Source organism: Pseudophryne corroboree, chromosome 9 (assembly GCF_028390025.1).
Source record: "Pseudophryne corroboree isolate aPseCor3 chromosome 9, aPseCor3.hap2, whole genome shotgun sequence".
In the NCBI taxonomy this organism is placed as follows: domain Eukaryota; kingdom Metazoa; phylum Chordata; class Amphibia; order Anura; family Myobatrachidae; genus Pseudophryne; species Pseudophryne corroboree.
In genome coordinates, this window is record NC_086452.1 from 102,403,144 (window position 1) to 102,419,743 (window position 16,600).

The window sequence follows — 16,600 nt, forward strand, 5'->3', positions numbered from 1 at the left end:
GAATATGGCCGTTGACATGCCTGGTGAAAATACCAAAAAAATCAGCTCTTCAGTGTGGAGGTATTTCAACAGAAAAGCGGACAACAGGTGTCAAGCCGTGTGTTGCATTTGTCAAGCTGTAATAAGTAGGGGTAAGGACGTTAACCACCTCGGAACATCCTCCCTTATACGTCACCTGCAGCGCATTCATAATAAGTCAGTGACAAGTTCAAAAACTTTGGGCGACAGCGGAAGCAGTCCACTGACCAGTAAATCCCTTCCTCTTGTAACCAAGCTCACGCAAACCACCCCACCAACTCCCTCAGTGTCAATTTCCTCCTTCCCCAGGAATGCCAATAGTCCTGCAGGCCATGTCACTGGCAATTCTGACGAGTCCTCTCCTGCCTGGGATTCCTCCGATGCATCCTTGCGTGTAACGCCTACTGCTGCTGGCGCTGCTGTTGTTGCTGCTGGGAGTCGATGGTCATCCCAGAGGGGAAGTCGTAAGCCCACTTGTACTACTTCCAGTAAGCAATTGACTGTCCAACAGTCCTTTGCGAGGAAGATGAAATATCACAGCAGTCATCCTGCTGCAAAGCGGATAACTGAGGCCTTGACAACTATGTTGGTGTTAGACGTGCGTCCGGTATCCGCCGTTAGTTCACAGGGAACTAGACAATTTATTGAGGCAGTGTGCCCCCGTTACCAAATACCATCTAGGTTCCACTTCTCTAGGCAGGCGATACCGAGAATGTACACGGACGTCAGAAAAAGACTCACCAGTGTCCTAAAAAATGCAGTTGTACCCAATGTCCACTTAACCACGGACATGTGGACAAGTGGAGCAGGGCAGGGTCAGGACTATATGACTGTGACAGCCCACTGGGTAGATGTATGGACTCCCGCCGCAAGAACAGCAGCGGCGGCACCAGTAGCAGCATCTCGCAAACGCCAACTCTTTCCTAGGCAGGCTACGCTTTGTATCACCGCTTTCCAGAATACGCACACAGCTGAAAACCTCTTACGGCAACTGAGGAAGATCATCGCGGAATGGCTTACCCCAATTTGACTCTCCTGTGGATTTGTGGCATCGGACAACGCCAGCAATATTGTGTGTGCATTAAATATGGGCAAATTCCAGCACGTCCCATGTTTTGCACATACCTTGAATTTGGTGGTGCAGAATTTTTTAAAAAACGACAGGGGCGTGCAAGAGATGCTGTCGGTGGCCAGAAGAATTGCGGGACACTTTCGGCGTACAGGCACCACGTACAGAAGACTGGAGCACCACCAAAAACTACTGAACCTGCCCTGCCATCATCTGAAGCAAGAAGTGGTAACGAGGTGGAATTCAACCCTCTATATGCTTCAGAGGTTGGAGGAGCAGCAAAAGGCCATTCAAGCCTATACAATTGAGCACGATATAGTAGGTGGAATGCACCTGTCTCAAGCGCAGTGGAGAATGATTTCAACGTTGTGCAAGGTTCTGATGCCCTTTGAACTTGCCACACGTGAAGTCAGTTCAGACACTGCCAGCCTGAGTCAGGTCATTCCCCTCATCAGGCTTTTGCAGAAGAAGCTGGAGACATTGAAGGAGGAGCTAACACGGAGCGATTCCGCTAGGCATGTGGGACTTGTGGATGGAGCCCTTAATTCGCTTAACAAGGATTCACGGGTGGTCAATCTGTTGAAATCAGAGCACTACATTTTGGCCACCGTGCTCGATCCTAGATTTAAAGCCTACCTTGGATCTCTCTTTCCGGCAGACACAAGTCTGCTGGGGTTGAAAGACCTGCTGGTGACAAAATTGTCAAGTCAAGCGGAACGCGACCTGTCAACATCTCCTCCTTCACATTCTCCCGCAACTGGGGGTGCGAGGAAAAGGCTCAGAATTCCGAGCCCACCCGCTGGCGGTGATGCAGGGCAGTCTGGAGCGACTGCTGATGCTGACATCTGGTCCGGACTGAAGGACCTGACAACGATTACGGACATGTCGTCTACTGTCACTGCATATGATTCTCTCAACATTGATAGAATGGTGGAGGATTATATGAGTGACCGCATCCAAGTAGGCACGTCACACAGTCCGTACTTATACTGGCAGGAAAAAGAGGCAATTTGGAGGCCCTTGCACAAACTGGCTTTATTCTACCTAAGTTGCCCTCCCACAAGTGTGTACTCCGAAAGAGTGTTTAGTGCCGCCGCTCACCTTGTCAGCAATCGGCGTACGAGGTTACATCCAGAAAATGTGGAGAAGATGATGTTCATTAAAATGAATTATAATCAATTCCTCCGCGGAGACATTGACCAGCAGCAATTGCCTCCACAAAGTACACAGGGAGCTGAGATGGTGGATTCCAGTGGGGACGAATTGATAATCTGTGAGGAGGGGGATGTACACGGTGATATATCGGAGGGTGATGATGAGGTGGACATCTTGCCTCTGTAGAGCCAGTTTGTGCAAGGAGAGATTAATTGCTTCTTTTTTGGGGGGGGTCCAAACCAACCCGTCATATCAGTCACAGTCGTGTGGCAGACCCTGTCACTGAAATGATGGGTTGGTTAAAGTGTGCATGTCCTGTTTTGTTTATACAACATAAGGGTGGGTGGGAGGGCCCAAGGACAATTCCATCTTGCACCTCTTTTTTCTTTTCTTTTTCTTTGCATCATGTGCTGATTGGGGAGGGTTTTTTGGAAGGGACATCCTGCGTGACACTGCAGTGCCACTCCTAAATGGGCCCGGTGTTTGTGTCGGCCACTAGGGTCGCTAATCTTACTCACACAGTCAGCTACCTCATTGCGCCTCTTTTTTTCTTTGCGTCATGTGCTGTTTGGGGAGGGTTTTTTGGAAGGGCCATCCTGCGTGACACTGCAGTGCCACTCCTAGATGGGCCCGGTGTTTGTGTCGGCCACTAGGGTCGCTAATCTTACTCACACAGCTACCTCATTGCGCCTCTTTTTTTCTTTGCGTCATGTGCTGTTTGGGGAGGGTTTTTTGGAAGGGACATCCTGCGTGACACTGCAGTGCCACTCCTAGATGGGCCAGGTGTTTGTGTCGGCCACTAGGGTCGCTTATCTTACTCACACAGCGACCTCGGTGCAAATTTTAGGACTAAAAATAATATTGTGAGGTGTGAGGTATTCAGAATAGACTGAAAATGAGTGTAAATTATGGTTTTTGAGGTTAATAATACTTTGGGATCAAAATGACCCCCAAATTCTATGATTTAAGCTGTTTTTTAGTGTTTTTTGAAAAAAACACCCGAATCCAAAACACACCCGAATCCGACAAAAAAAATTCGGTGAGGTTTTGCCAAAACGCGTTCGAACCCAAAACACGGCCGCGGAACCGAACCCAAAACCAAAACACAAAACCCGAAAAATTTCAGGCGCTCATCTCTAGTTGGGACTCATAGCCAATTCTAATGCTGATACGCTGATCACATCAGCAAAGCCCTCACAGGTCGCTGCTCCTGTTACTCGGCCTCCAATCCCTCACTGAAGGTTGCACAGCGACACATTTATTTATAGGTGGGCGTATGGTTAAGACAAGATCATAGACCAAATGGAAATACATCCTCAGCAGTTATGTCTCTCTCCCCATGGTAGGAAGGTGACAGGGGGCACATCGGCCTATACACAGATCCTGACCTCGTTACATGTTCCCGTTATTGTCACTATTTACATTACCCCACCATGTGCTTATAGAATTTTAATAACAAATGTTTTTACATCCACAACTGATTACTTATTTCATTTACTATATCATTACCACGTAGACATAATGGGGGTCATTCTGACCCGCTCGCTGCTTTTTGTCGCAGCCAAGCGAATGGGTCCCTACTGCGCATTCACCGGCGCCGTAGTGCGCCGGCGCATGCCAGACGGCCAAAGGCCGTAGCATGGCTGCGATTGCCTCTGCCTGATTGACAGGCAGAGGCGATCACTGGGCGGAACGGCGGCATTTGGCCGCCGTTTCGTGGGAGCGGACCGGCCAACGCAGGCATGGCCGGACCGAACGGGGGGGGGGGCGGACCACAGCTGCTGCATGACATCACACGCAGCCGCTGAGGGCCGGGGAGTGATTAGTAGCTCCTGGCTAGCACGCTAAAGCTGCGCTGGCCGGGAGCTACTCTTGAAGTGCAAAGGCATCGCCGCTGTGCGATGCCTTTGCACTTCTGCGGGGGGCCGTCACTGACATGCGGGGCGGACTAGCCCTGTGCTGGGCGTCCCTCCGCATGTCAGTGTGAATGATTGTAGCTGTGCTAAATTTAGCACAGCTACGATCAACTCGGAATGACCCCCTGTATACTGTAGGTACCAGTGAGCGCTTCAATAATTATCTTACTAACTGCATTAATGAGAGAAGAACCTCTCTTGTAGGGCCGTAGCCCCTGAATACCCCAATCATATCCTAGAGAGCACAGTTTTCCATATCCCCCTCTTGAAGCAGTAATTAATGTCCCCTCTGGCACACGTTCCAGTAATTAAGATGTCACTGAGCACACCCTATTTAGATCACTGTCCCTTTATGGGTTCAGGGACCACTTACAGGACGCTTATACAATATCATGATGCCTTAAGGGGGAGAGGGTGGTCCGCTGCGCCCCTGCTAACCAACCCCCCTGTCGTCCCTACCGAAATAATACTCGGAGACAAGATCTGGGATTGAATCATTGGCCACAGTTCTTTATTAACCATTACCTTATTTACAACTTACACTTTTTTCCAGGGTAGGGGCAGAGAAACGGTGGGCAAGGCACAAAAAACCCTATCAATGCCGATCATTGATTTACGACGGGGCGTGCCACATACCTACGCCGTAGGCCCTCAGCAACGCCCCCGCTAGTGAGCCAGCCCCCGCAGATTCCTCTGGCCTGGTGAGCCGCCGTCGGCCCGCCGTCGACAGCTGGAGCCTGGCATGCGTCACGTCGCCGTCGGTGAATCTGCAACCTCAGCTGGCTCCCGTCCTCCACCTGCCTTGCGCACCGCTTCCTCCTGCCGTCCTCTTACCAACTGTGACAAAACAACATGCATAACCAAGACTTTGTCGACCACAAATTGCATTCGTAAAAACGTCCCATTTCCTTTCCAAGTTCTTATTTATTTATTTATTTTATTTTTTATTTTATATATATATATAACACGCAAAATGCTGACAGACATAGACACTCCAAATGCTGACAGGCATATACAAAACAATACAGTTCCTAACACAGGGGGTGGGTGGGTGGGATCTCCGTCCGTCTCCCTCTGTAGCAATGCCGCTTCCCCTCCTGCCTCTGCTTTTTAACCCCTTCCTGCCCCCTCTTCCCCCCTGCTGCCCTACTGGCTGCCCTGTCCCCCCAGGTGTGAAAAGGAGGACGGCATACCTGCCCCCGTCCCCCCTTTCCCGCCGTTGGCCCGCGGTCGCGTGTGCCACCCCTCCCCCCTATATCGCCGCAGCGCCATTTTGGCGCCTATGCTCCCTTAAGGGGGAGAGGGTGGTCCGCTGCGCCCCTGCTAACCAACCCCCCTGTCGTCCCTACCGAAATAATACTCGGAGACAAGATCTGGGATTGAATCATTGGCCACAGTTCTTTATTAACCATTACCTTATTTACAACTTACACTTTTTTCCAGGGTAGGGGCAGAGAAACGGTGGGCAAGGCACAAAAAACCCTATCAATGCCGATCATTGATTTACGACGGGGCGTGCCACATACCTACGCCGTAGGCCCTCAGCAACGCCCCCGCTAGTGAGCCAGCCCCCGCAGATTCCTCTGGCCTGGTGAGCCGCCGTCGGCCCGCCGTCGACAGCTGGAGCCTGGCATGCGTCACGTCGCCGTCGGTGAATCTGCAACCTCAGCTGGCTCCCGTCCTCCACCTGCCTTGCGCACCGCTTCCTCCCGCCACTGAGGTTTCGGGGTCTGCCCGATTACCGAAAACCCCCCCACCCTGCCATTCTCCCTAACCTCGACTTCCAAAGCCTCCTGCAAAGCGTTGTTGAACAAGTCAATGCCGACGTCCGACAAATGCACCCCGTCTGCCCTGTACAAGCCCTTTACCTTCTGACTGATGTCCGGGTGACGGATGACCTTTCCACCCATCGCCCTCACGCACTTACTCACTGCTACATTCACCTTTTTCCTGGTCCTTTCTATGGCAGCCCCTTTTCGCGCCCCGCGCCATGTGAGCCTAGGTATGATGCTGGACCACACGATGTTCGCTGCCTGCCAACGTGCTTTGGCCCATGCCAGGTCAGTGCCCATGCTTCTTACCATGTCAAGGGACTTCGTGTTCCCCAAATCGTTACCCCCTAAATGAATGACTATTGTGTCTGGGCTGCCCGCCGTTTTTTCACCTCCCAGCAACACCTCCCTGAGGCTGTGCCACCTCATCCCCCTCCGCCCGAACCAAAACACGCGTCCCGCGCTCCTTGCCAGCCCCAGCTGCCTGCCGTAGGGCCTGCCGGCGGCCCTCTTTTCCGCCCAGTGAATGTAGGAATGGCCGACGATCCAAATGCGCTTCGCCTCTTTGCTCCCTGCGGAGGGGGGGGGGGGGGGGAGATTTAATTAGATGTTAGATTGCTGGTAACCGGCCTGACGTAAACTTTATAGCGATCTGATTTCCACCGGCCCAGCGCTCTGATCTCCTCGCCAGCGCAGCCCTCGCTAGCTGCCGACGTGGCGGCACCGATTCTGAATGAATGAGTGCTAAACCTATCGGCCTGCCATCCGCTGGCCGTTACGCATTTTTTCAGGACCGCCGTAAACTGATATTTAGTTAGTGGTGACCCGTCCGTGTGTATGAGAAAATTATCCCCACCTCGTGGCCTGTGGTCTAGGAAGGCCTTGACCGCCGCCACCGGACATGCCGCAATATCCGTGTGCTTGCGCAACTGAACCCATTTTCCCTTACCCTCCTGATCAGTCTTCGACTTCTGTATTTTGCATAACACAGCTTGCTCGGTTATGACGACGTTCTTGTACTGCAGCCCGTCGCCGTTTGTGAGCTTAGATCTCGCTACAAGCTCGCTAATCCTGAATGCTCCGCTAAAAGCCATCGCGAATGCGGCCCCAAACAGCGCCGCTTCGCCCTGATCCCTGCACACTGATGGGATGTTTCGCCCTGAATGTAATATTATGATGCAAGCATGCTAGCACCAATTTTCTGATCAACCTGACGACTGGTGGCGATGAGGCCCTCTGGTTGTTCACCGCCTGAACCACCCCCATATTATCGCACCAGAATTGAATCTGCCTGTTGGCGAGTCTCTCCCCCCATATTGTCACTGCTACGACTATTGGGAACAACTCCAAGGCCGCCAAGTTCTTGGTGAGCCCCGCCTCCTCCCACGATGTGGGCCAAACCTGCGCGCACCATTCTCCCTGCCAGTATGCCCCGAAGCCTGTCCCCCCTGCGGCATCCGTAAATAGATGCATTGCGTGATTGGACCGTACTACTTTGGGCCACATACGCACTCCATTGAAATGTAGGAGGAATTCCTCCCATACTCGCAGGTCCTCCCTCAAATCCCTGTTGATCCGCACAAAGTGATGTCTCTTTGCAACGCCAGCGGTGGCTTGCTCGAGCCGCCGTTTAAAAATCCTACCTATTGGGATCACCCTGCATGCAAAATTGAGGCTTCCCAATAATGATTGCAGCTGGCCCAACGTAACCTTTTTTGCCTTTACGCACAGCCCGATTTCCCTTTCCAGCCTCCGTATTTTTTCCTCGGGGAGCCTGCACTCCTGTCTATCTGTGTCAATCTCTATCCCCAGGTAGGATAGGACCGTTTTGGGCCCCTCCGTCTTCTCTGTTGCGATAGGCACGCCGAACTCCTCCAGCATGGCCTGCAGCTCGCTCAGAAGGTGGGCGCACCGTGTCGAATCTGGAGGCCCTGCCACCAGGAAATCGTCCAGGTAGTGTGCTATAGCTCTTGACCCCGTGCGCTCCTCCCAGCACCACTGCAGGAAAGAGCTAAAAGCCTCGAAATATGCGCACGAAATAGCGCAACCCATTGGCAAACATTTGTCAATGAAGAAAAACCCGTCAAAGCTTATCCCCATGAGCCTGAAACTCTCAGGATGTAGGGGGAGCAGTCTGAAGGCAGACTCGATGTCTAATTTTGCTATCAGGGCCCCCTTCCCCTGTGTCCGGATCGACCTGACAGCCGAGTCGAAGGACTGGTACTGCACTGAGCATTCGTCCCTGTCCAAAGCGTCGTTTACCGACGCCCCTTCTGGATAGGACAAATGCTGAATGAGCCTGAATTTCCCCGGTGCTTTCTTGGGGACCAGCCCCAACGGTGATATAACTAGCCCCGCCACTGGGGGGGCTACGAAAGGCCCTGCCATTCTCCCTAAAGCTAGCTCCTTGATAATTTTTTCCCGCACCGCTCGTGGCTGCTCCCTGCTAGACTTTAAATTTCTGGAGCTGCCGGAGGGCGCGACTTCCTTAGTTATGGGTATCCTAAACCCGTCCCCGAACCCCGCCCGCAGCAAATTGGCTTCCTGGCTCTTGGGATACCTGGCCAGCCATGCCAGGATCCTGTTCGAGTTTACTGGACTAATTGCTTTTGTTAGGCCCTGCCGCTGCGGGTACCTTTTTCTGGTTATTTCCCCTCTGTCTGCTGCACTCTTTGGCTGCGTGATTCGCGCCGCAGATTGAACATGCGTGCTTAAATTTGCACTGCGCGCGAGTGCACCGCATCTCATTAAATGCCCAGCATTTATGATCTGGTTTCTGCGCGCTAGGCCTCCCTGCAAACGGCCTATGTGTAGTTAAGACCTTTTCTGGGGCCCCTGCCGACTGGGCTTTCAACCATTCGTCAACGTCCCTGACGCCGAAATCAATGGGCTTCCCGCCCACCGCCCTTGCCCTAAAACGCTCATCATATTTTCTCCATACCGTCCCCCCGTGTTCCTTATACACCGAGTAAATGAAGTTTGTGTACCTCAGCATGCCCGCGGCTGCTTCAGGGTACGCCTCCGTATAACAAGCTGTATAGGCAAACATACCACTCAGCCAATGCTCAATTGTCTTATAGCTTTCTGACTGCCTTTCTCCCTTTGGCTTCGCTGCCTCCTTGGCCTTTAGCCCTGCCTCCGTCAGTGAACATATATCTATAAAAGCCCCTTTTTCGATTTCCTTCCTAGTCAGCGCCGGCAAGTGGGCCGCTACTGAACCGAAGGCGCATACTAGGCCTGCGGTTCCCTGCACAAAAGCTGTTGCCTTATCATGTTCTACCACACCCATTTTTTCCCTGGTTGCGTCAGCCCCGGGAATGCTGCCCTTCTTACTCTTCCACTTCGCAACTGCTGCCAGCCATTGCTCCCTCAACACCCTGCATGCGTCGTCCTCGTCCGACTCCGCCGGGGTTAGCCCCAAATCTGCGTCTGACTGCGCCTCTACCCCGCCCCTCTGCGCTCCTGTCATTTTATCGACATCAATACTGCTACGCTGTACCCCTTGCGCGCTTCCTGGCATAACACACATTCTATGGAAACTGCTATGACTCGACCCCCCTGCTGCGTTGCATAAATCGCTGCATATACTCTGCGCATTCTGACAAGTATTTTGGGTCATACAAACATTATGCAAGTCATTATTGTCGACATTGTTCTTACCGATCCCGAGCGCCGCGTCCTCGATCGCTGTCTCTACGGGTGCTGCGTGTCCTGCGCCGACCCTGGCGCAAGGAGATGACCCCGTCGCTGTCCCTCTGGGTGCTGCATGTCCTGTGCCGATCCTGGCGCAAGGAGATGACCCCGTCGCTGTCCATCTGGGTGCTGCGTATCCTGCGCCGACCTTGGCGCAAGGAGATGACCCTGTCACCTGGGCATGTTCTGCGTGAACCGCTGGAAATGATGGCGCCACGCCGAACGAAGCGTAGGCCGTGCTCTCGCCTCCTTGCCTCTGATCCCGGCTGCTCGCGCGCCTCTCGCGATGCTCTCTCCGCGGCGTGCCAAACTGCTGCCCGCGGTTAGGGTAGCTCCTTTGCAGTGTTGAGTCTGTGCTAATGAAAACCCTTGCTTCCTGGTCCCACTGCCTCGTGCTCCCCAAACAAGATCGCTGTGGGCTGCGATGACGCCTGCTTGAGCCGCTGTATTCCTCCTGAAGAAATTGCTCCCTGTCGCGGTAAGGCTGCTCCCTCCGCTCTGATCGCCGTGCGCAGCTGCAGCCCCGGCAATCCCGGTGCTGCGTGCGGTAGCTCCTTGCTGGCGACACTTGGCCGCCGCTGGCCGTCGCCGGCGATGCCCTTCCAATCGACCTTGAGTAGTGGCGGATGCTTCTCGCGGGTGAAAGGTAACGGGTTGGGTGATGACGGTGACCGTGATCCCTCGCCGCGCGTCGTCTGCGTTGACTCTCACCCTTGCCGTGATGTGCTGACTCCCGCTCCCTTGATCTCCTTGGTGCGGCCGCTGGGAATTGCGCCAGCTCCTTAAATAGCTGCGTAGATGCCTGCTGTACCCATTCTGCTGGTGTGCCCGCGGATGAGCCCAGCGCTGCTGCCGCAATGCCGCTGCCCCTCTGTTGAGTTGACATCCGTGGCGCGCCAGTTTGACTTGAGTGGGCCGTGACGCTCTGCGCCTCTGCGCCTGACTCCGCCCCGTCTGATTCTGCCGCTGCTGGAATGCTGTCGTACGCTGCCGGTGCTTGGATCTCCTCCCCATGCTGCTCTCCCTTCTGTCTGTATGATGCCTCTTTTTTTCTTCTGCTTTGGGCTGCCAGGGACCGCTCTTTCGCCCTCCGACCACTAGGGGGTGCGCCCTCTGCCTGTGCTCCTCCACGCTGCAAGTGCTGCTGCTTCCTCACTCTTCTGTTCCCCTTCTTCCGGATGCTCTCCTCTCCCTCTTCTCTGAAGCGACTGGGGGCTTTTTTGATTCTGCTTGACCTTGCTGCCAGTGGCTCCATAATACCCTGCTGTCGCTACCCTGGGGCTTGCGGTACCTCGTCTGGCTGGATGTGTCCCGCTCCTGGGCGCTTTGCTGGTGCTCTTTCCCCGCTGTCTTTTCCTCTTGGAGCTGATGGACGGCTGCTGCTGCTCTGAGCTGGAGGTGCTGCGACCCAGACCCGCTGGTTTAAAAGAGGTGACGTGTTCTTTAATGCTGCTCCCGCTGCTGCTCTCCCGTCTGCATCGAGCTCTGTCCGGCAACGAGGTAAGGCCTCTGTTAATACTGCTCCCGCTGCTGCTCTCCCGGCCGCATCTATCTCCGTCCGTCTCCCTCTGTAGCAATGCCGCTTCCCCTCCTGCCTCTGCTTTTTAACCCCTTCCTGCCCCCTCTTCCCCCCTGCTGCCCTACTGGCTGCCCTGTCCCCCCAGGTGTGAAAAGGAGGACGGCATACCTGCCCCCGTCCCCCCTTTCCCGCCGTTGGCCCGCGGTCGCGTGTGCCACCCCTCCCCCCTATATCGCCGCAGCGCCATTTTGGCGCCTATGCTCCCTAAAGCGTGCCATTGTTTTAGCTGCTATTCTGGAGCCTCCCAATCTCCCTGTCGTGATGCACAAAACCCAGGATCCTATGACATTCAGGTTTTTCTCCCTTTACACAAGCAGTTTGGATCTATCTTTTGTCTGTGCACTATGTAAATGGCTGTATTCTGTTCAGATTCTTTTCTCTTATGGAAGGCGGCACAACAGATGCTGCAGCTTTCAGCCTGATAAAAGTGTCACATTTATCCACCTACACATCGAGAATGTATCTAACAGACAAAGCATTTCATCTCCGCAATTTTCTGCAGGCAATGAAAAAAATATTGTTCTCTCCGTACCCTCAGAGTAAAATCAGTAAAGGTTACATACTGTCTATTGATTTCCTTGGTGTATTATGCTGACTTACTGTGTGTTTCTGTGTAGCCCTTTCAAGCAGATGGCTGGTGTGACACAATTAATAACCGAGCGTATTGTCAGTATGACGGAGGGGACTGCTGTGTCTCTACTCTGTCCTCACACAAGGTAAGGACACCATTCAACTGACAAGTCCTTTTCTCCCCAACAATGTACCCTGTGTGTATGGACACAATTGTGTGACTTCAAGCTGCCATTTATCTGGTAGGATAAGTAAATCCTTTTTTTTCTGTCAACGGGATCCAAAGTCATTTCTTCTTTTCTGCTGGGCAGCATCAACATATTTAAAGTGAAAGCATCATACAGCAGCAGCAGCAGCGGCTGGTTTGTGGTTGAAGCAATATTCAGCCTGTCACTTCGCTAACTTCTGATGACATCACTGAGACATACCGTAGCATGAACTACATTATAAATGAGCTTCAGCCCCCCCAGATTGCTCGATTTAAATGAAAAGTTTACGGTTAAAGTGTTACCATTTAAATATTATATATATTATATATTTGTACTAAACAAAAATGGTAACCATAGTGATATAGTTAACGGCCACTAAACCTTAGCGTGGACCCTATATCCCCATCACCTATAACAGTAATAGGGAACTTTGGCACTCTAGCTGTTGTTGAACTACACATCCCAGCATGCCCTGCTACTGTTTTAGCATAGCTAAATAGCAAAACTGTAGAGGGACATGCTGGGATGTGTAGTTCAACAACAGCTGGAGTGCCAAAGGTTCCCCATCAGTGATCTATAATGCCTAATACACACCCACAGATGTTTTGACTTTGTTGAATGCCTTCCAGGGGGCTCTATGTACCCTTTTGTGACCTTCTCATTCCTAACAGCTTCTCATGTCTTCTGGCTTCTGTCCCAAACCTAGTGCCTGTGTAACCAGACTGCTGCCCATCTCCTACACCCTCAACACTACACCACTGTTTCTGTGCTTTTGTTTTTCCATCTCTTGCTGCGACCTTGACTCCATCTATATACCCCTTGTGTCCATGTCTGTCTTCCATGCCCACATCCTGTGCTATTTTTTACAGATGTGTCCTCTTACATCTAGTCTCAATACGTCACGCAGTCTGAGTTTACTGGTGCAAGTGAGCTTCCAGGTTCCATGGATCTCTGCTAGCAGAGTCTCATGGTACCTGGCACGCCAAGGGGGCAGTTTGGCAAGACTGCAGCTATAATGTATGAGGACACTGTCTCATCTGTAGTTCCATTTGATGACGGATACACCAGCACGGTTTGCTTAGTAGATGCGGGAGTCTCTCTACTTCTCATGGGTCCACCACTGTGGTGATGTCACCACAATGCACTGCCACATTGAGGGGTTCAATCTGGGCACCGGGGACAAATTATGGTGGCTTCTCCATTGGTACAGTACAGTACAGTAGAGTGCATAGATCACCTGTTCTACTCTTCTGTTTTGCAGGGTCGGGTGGTGACCTTTGGCACTGATTGTGAGGGGGATGAGTGTACATGCCTTGACCCAGAAGCTGAGGAGAATCGATCTCAAAGGCCAGAATGGCTGCCACTTCCGTCACTGGCGATTGGGGAGAACTTGCACACACCAACTACTTGAGGAACCATTGTGGGGGAAAAAAAAATCTCACATTCAGCCATGACAGCGTCATCAGTGCAGCTCGGCACCTCACATGGCCTTTGACACTGAAACATTTCTATGTGTCCAGATGACATGGATAGCATTGGAAATGGAAATGGGAGTATACAACATGTGTGCACCATCCTGGAGAACTCCGACTGAGAACTTACGCACAGAAACGTTCATGTCATCTTTACCTCCGCCTGTATTAACCAAATGTAGACTGATATTCCAGAGCACCTCTATTCATTGTACAGCGTTCCGTTATCTGCCCTACACTATACAGTATCAGATATATAAGTATTCTAAGGCAGATCATTTGAAATATGTCTCTCAGTGTTTGTCCTGTCATCTGCATGACCACAGTATGTTGTGTATAATGGATTAGTTTTGTATTAGAAATTTGTCAGTATCGCTGCAGTCCAAGGTAGTTTATAAAATTATAATATATGAATAAATACCAGGGTATTAAATGTACTTGTTTGTTATGTTTCCCTGTCAAAAAAGATGATTGTGGCTTCTAGTTTTTCTGCTTTTATGATTCCCACTAACTAGCCATGTGGCACATATAACACGTCAGAGTGACATTGTTTGTTTTGTTCATTTAGCAGGAATATTCTTATACTTCTTATATTATAATTAATAGTAACCCAGAGCACATGGGGGGTTATACACGGTCGAGTCACGTTATTATTGCCACCAGATAATAGCCAGAGGGAATACATATGTTTGACAGGCAGATGGGATACCAGCTGTCACTATACCGGTAACGCCATCCCGTCTGTTGAAATCCCATCATCGAGGCCCCTCGCGGGCTCTCTGCGCTCGCCGCGCTTCAGGCCCGGTGGCTCGCTACAGGTTATATTCCCACTCAGTTGGTGACGTGGCCGTGGACACACCAACCAACTGGGAATAATCTGTGTTGGTTGGGATTTCGTTCGTCTGCATTTCATCGGCTGTCGGGATTCTGGCGTCGGTCTCCTGATCGCTGGGATCCCGACAGTTGGTATATTAACTGCATTCCAGCCAGAGTAACCACCATGTGCAGTATGGACAGCAGCTAGACAGACTGAACTCTCATTTTAGATACACGTCTGGTCGCCCCCAGGTTCATTTTGACGGTGAGCTGCTTCACTGTAGCGTGTCGGTCAGCCCTCACGCACTTTTGTAGCCAACGTTCACCTCTCACATCAAAGGCACATGGTTTACATGTCGGTTATTCACAATAGTGACATTTATCCAGACACAATACATCTTCACCACCGCAAACTGCGTTGTTTCAGAAATACTGCCACCCTTGGCCAGAAAGCCAATAATTAACCCTTTTTGTAACTTGGATAAATTGCCCCTTTTACCCATGACAGCAATGAGTGATGTGTGTGTTGATGGCCTATCACACACCTTATACAGATGTGTCCTCTTACATCTTTGCTCCGTGCATTACAAGTCGCGTTACACATAACACACGAGTACCGTGTAACTCGGTAGCGCCAAGCATCTTTTTTTGCATTTTTTTTTCTGCGAAAATGTGTCATGTAATAGGACGCACAAGCAGCTTCTGCTGATTCAAATTATATGCAGCATGCCTATATTGTGTGTGTGACTGCGACTGCATTTGCATACAAAATACTATGCTACAGTGTTTTCATGGAAAACACTGTAACGTTGCATTTCGATGCAGATAGTGCCGCAATTACACACAGAATATAGGGGTGGTCTTCTGTATGCCGGCGGTCGGGCTCCCGGCGCTCAGTATACCGGCGCCGGGAGCCCGACAGCCGGCATACCGACACTTATTTTCCCTCGTGGGGGTCCACGACCCCCATAGAGGGAGAATAAAATAGTGTGGCGCGCGTAGCGCGCCACCGTGCCCGTAGCGTGGCGAGCGCAGCGAGCCCGCAAGGGGCTCATTTGCGCTCGCCACGCTGTCGGTAAGCCGGCGGTCGGGCTCCCGGCGTCGGGATGCTGGTCGCCGGGAGCCCGACCGCCGGCCAGCCGTAGTGAACCCAGAATATAGGCATGCTGCAAATCTTTTTAATCAGCAGAAGCTGCTTGTGCGTCCTATTACATTACTTTAGCAGAACAAAAATGCAAAAAAGATGCTCGGCGCTCCTGTGTCCACCACGTCATTGCGTGAATTCAATGGCTGTTTAGCGTGACTGCAGCAAGGATGTAAGAGAAGTTAGAGAACACATCTGTATACCCACCAAGCCAGCGCACAAGTGACGTACCTCATGGGCTAAGTGATGCCGACGTCAAATATAGGAGGTGGTCATAATAATGTCACTCAACCGTGTATTCACCATTGATCGGTATTGGTGTGCAGTTTATAAACTGTCAAACAATCAGGGGCGGATTGGGATAAAAAAAAACAGCCTGGGAAATTTCTAGGAGCAGCCCTAAAGATGGGAAGGAGGCAGTAGCGTGTGCAGGGGGGTTTCTGAGTACCTAGAAACTGCATAAAGGAAAATGAAAAATGCAGGTGCACACTATTAGCACTCAGAACACTGATATTCAAAATAATTTTGATAAACTCTTACAATTAACATGCAGTATAAGTGAAGTTCTTAGCACATATTTGGCCAAAATATGGCCCTATTCACCAAATCCAAATGAACTTCAACAGATGAGTCCATAACATCCCTAATACTAAAACGATATAAAAATTTTATCCAGTTCTTACCTTTAAGCAATCAGCAGTGTACAGTAGGAACCTGTGCTGATTAAAAACACTTCAGAGTAGATGGGAGCGGTGACAATACCAAACTGAAGGAGTGTAACCTTCAAGTGTACAATATGTACACAAATATAGAGGAAAAAATGGGGGACCTTGACTGCAAACTTTAATTTTATAGGGAGGGGCCTTAGACTGCACACCTATAGCTGCCAGTAATGTGAGGTGCTACCTACTGAGACTTGTAGTTTTACAGAAGAAAAGGGGGGGGGGGGGGGTGTTGTAGGTGCACTGTCTCTAGCATTACTGATATCATACAGCTTAGCATATAATAAATAGTGGAGTTTAGTTATGTATTGATCAATGCATGAAGCTGCAGCCCCGTGGCAAGGGACTCCACTCTGCTGCAGTACCTAACACTATAGGGGTTGAAACCTAGGGCATGGGACCCCCCAAAAAACCACAGCCAAGCAACCCCAGGGCATCGCAGGGAATAATTGTGTAGTGAGAAGG

The 16,600-nt window shown here is 51.3% G+C and overlaps 1 protein-coding gene across 3 annotated transcripts in view; it reads left to right on the plus strand.

Moving 5' to 3' along the window:
- PAPPA2 (pappalysin 2) overlaps nucleotides 1-13,890 on the plus strand; it is a 560,359-nt gene extending 546,469 nt beyond the window's left edge. For 2 of the 3 annotated variants that reach the window (XM_063939704.1, XM_063939707.1), the window contains 2 exons: nucleotides 11,820-11,918; nucleotides 13,243-13,890. In XM_063939704.1, the coding sequence (XP_063795774.1) occupies nucleotides 11,820-11,918; nucleotides 13,243-13,392 (249 nt within the window). In that variant the 3' untranslated portion in view covers nucleotides 13,393-13,890. The remainder of the gene's footprint in view (nucleotides 1-11,819; nucleotides 11,919-13,242) is intronic. The other variant, XM_063939705.1, reaches the window with a different exon arrangement.
- The last annotated feature ends 2,710 nt before the right edge of the window (nucleotides 13,891-16,600 follow it).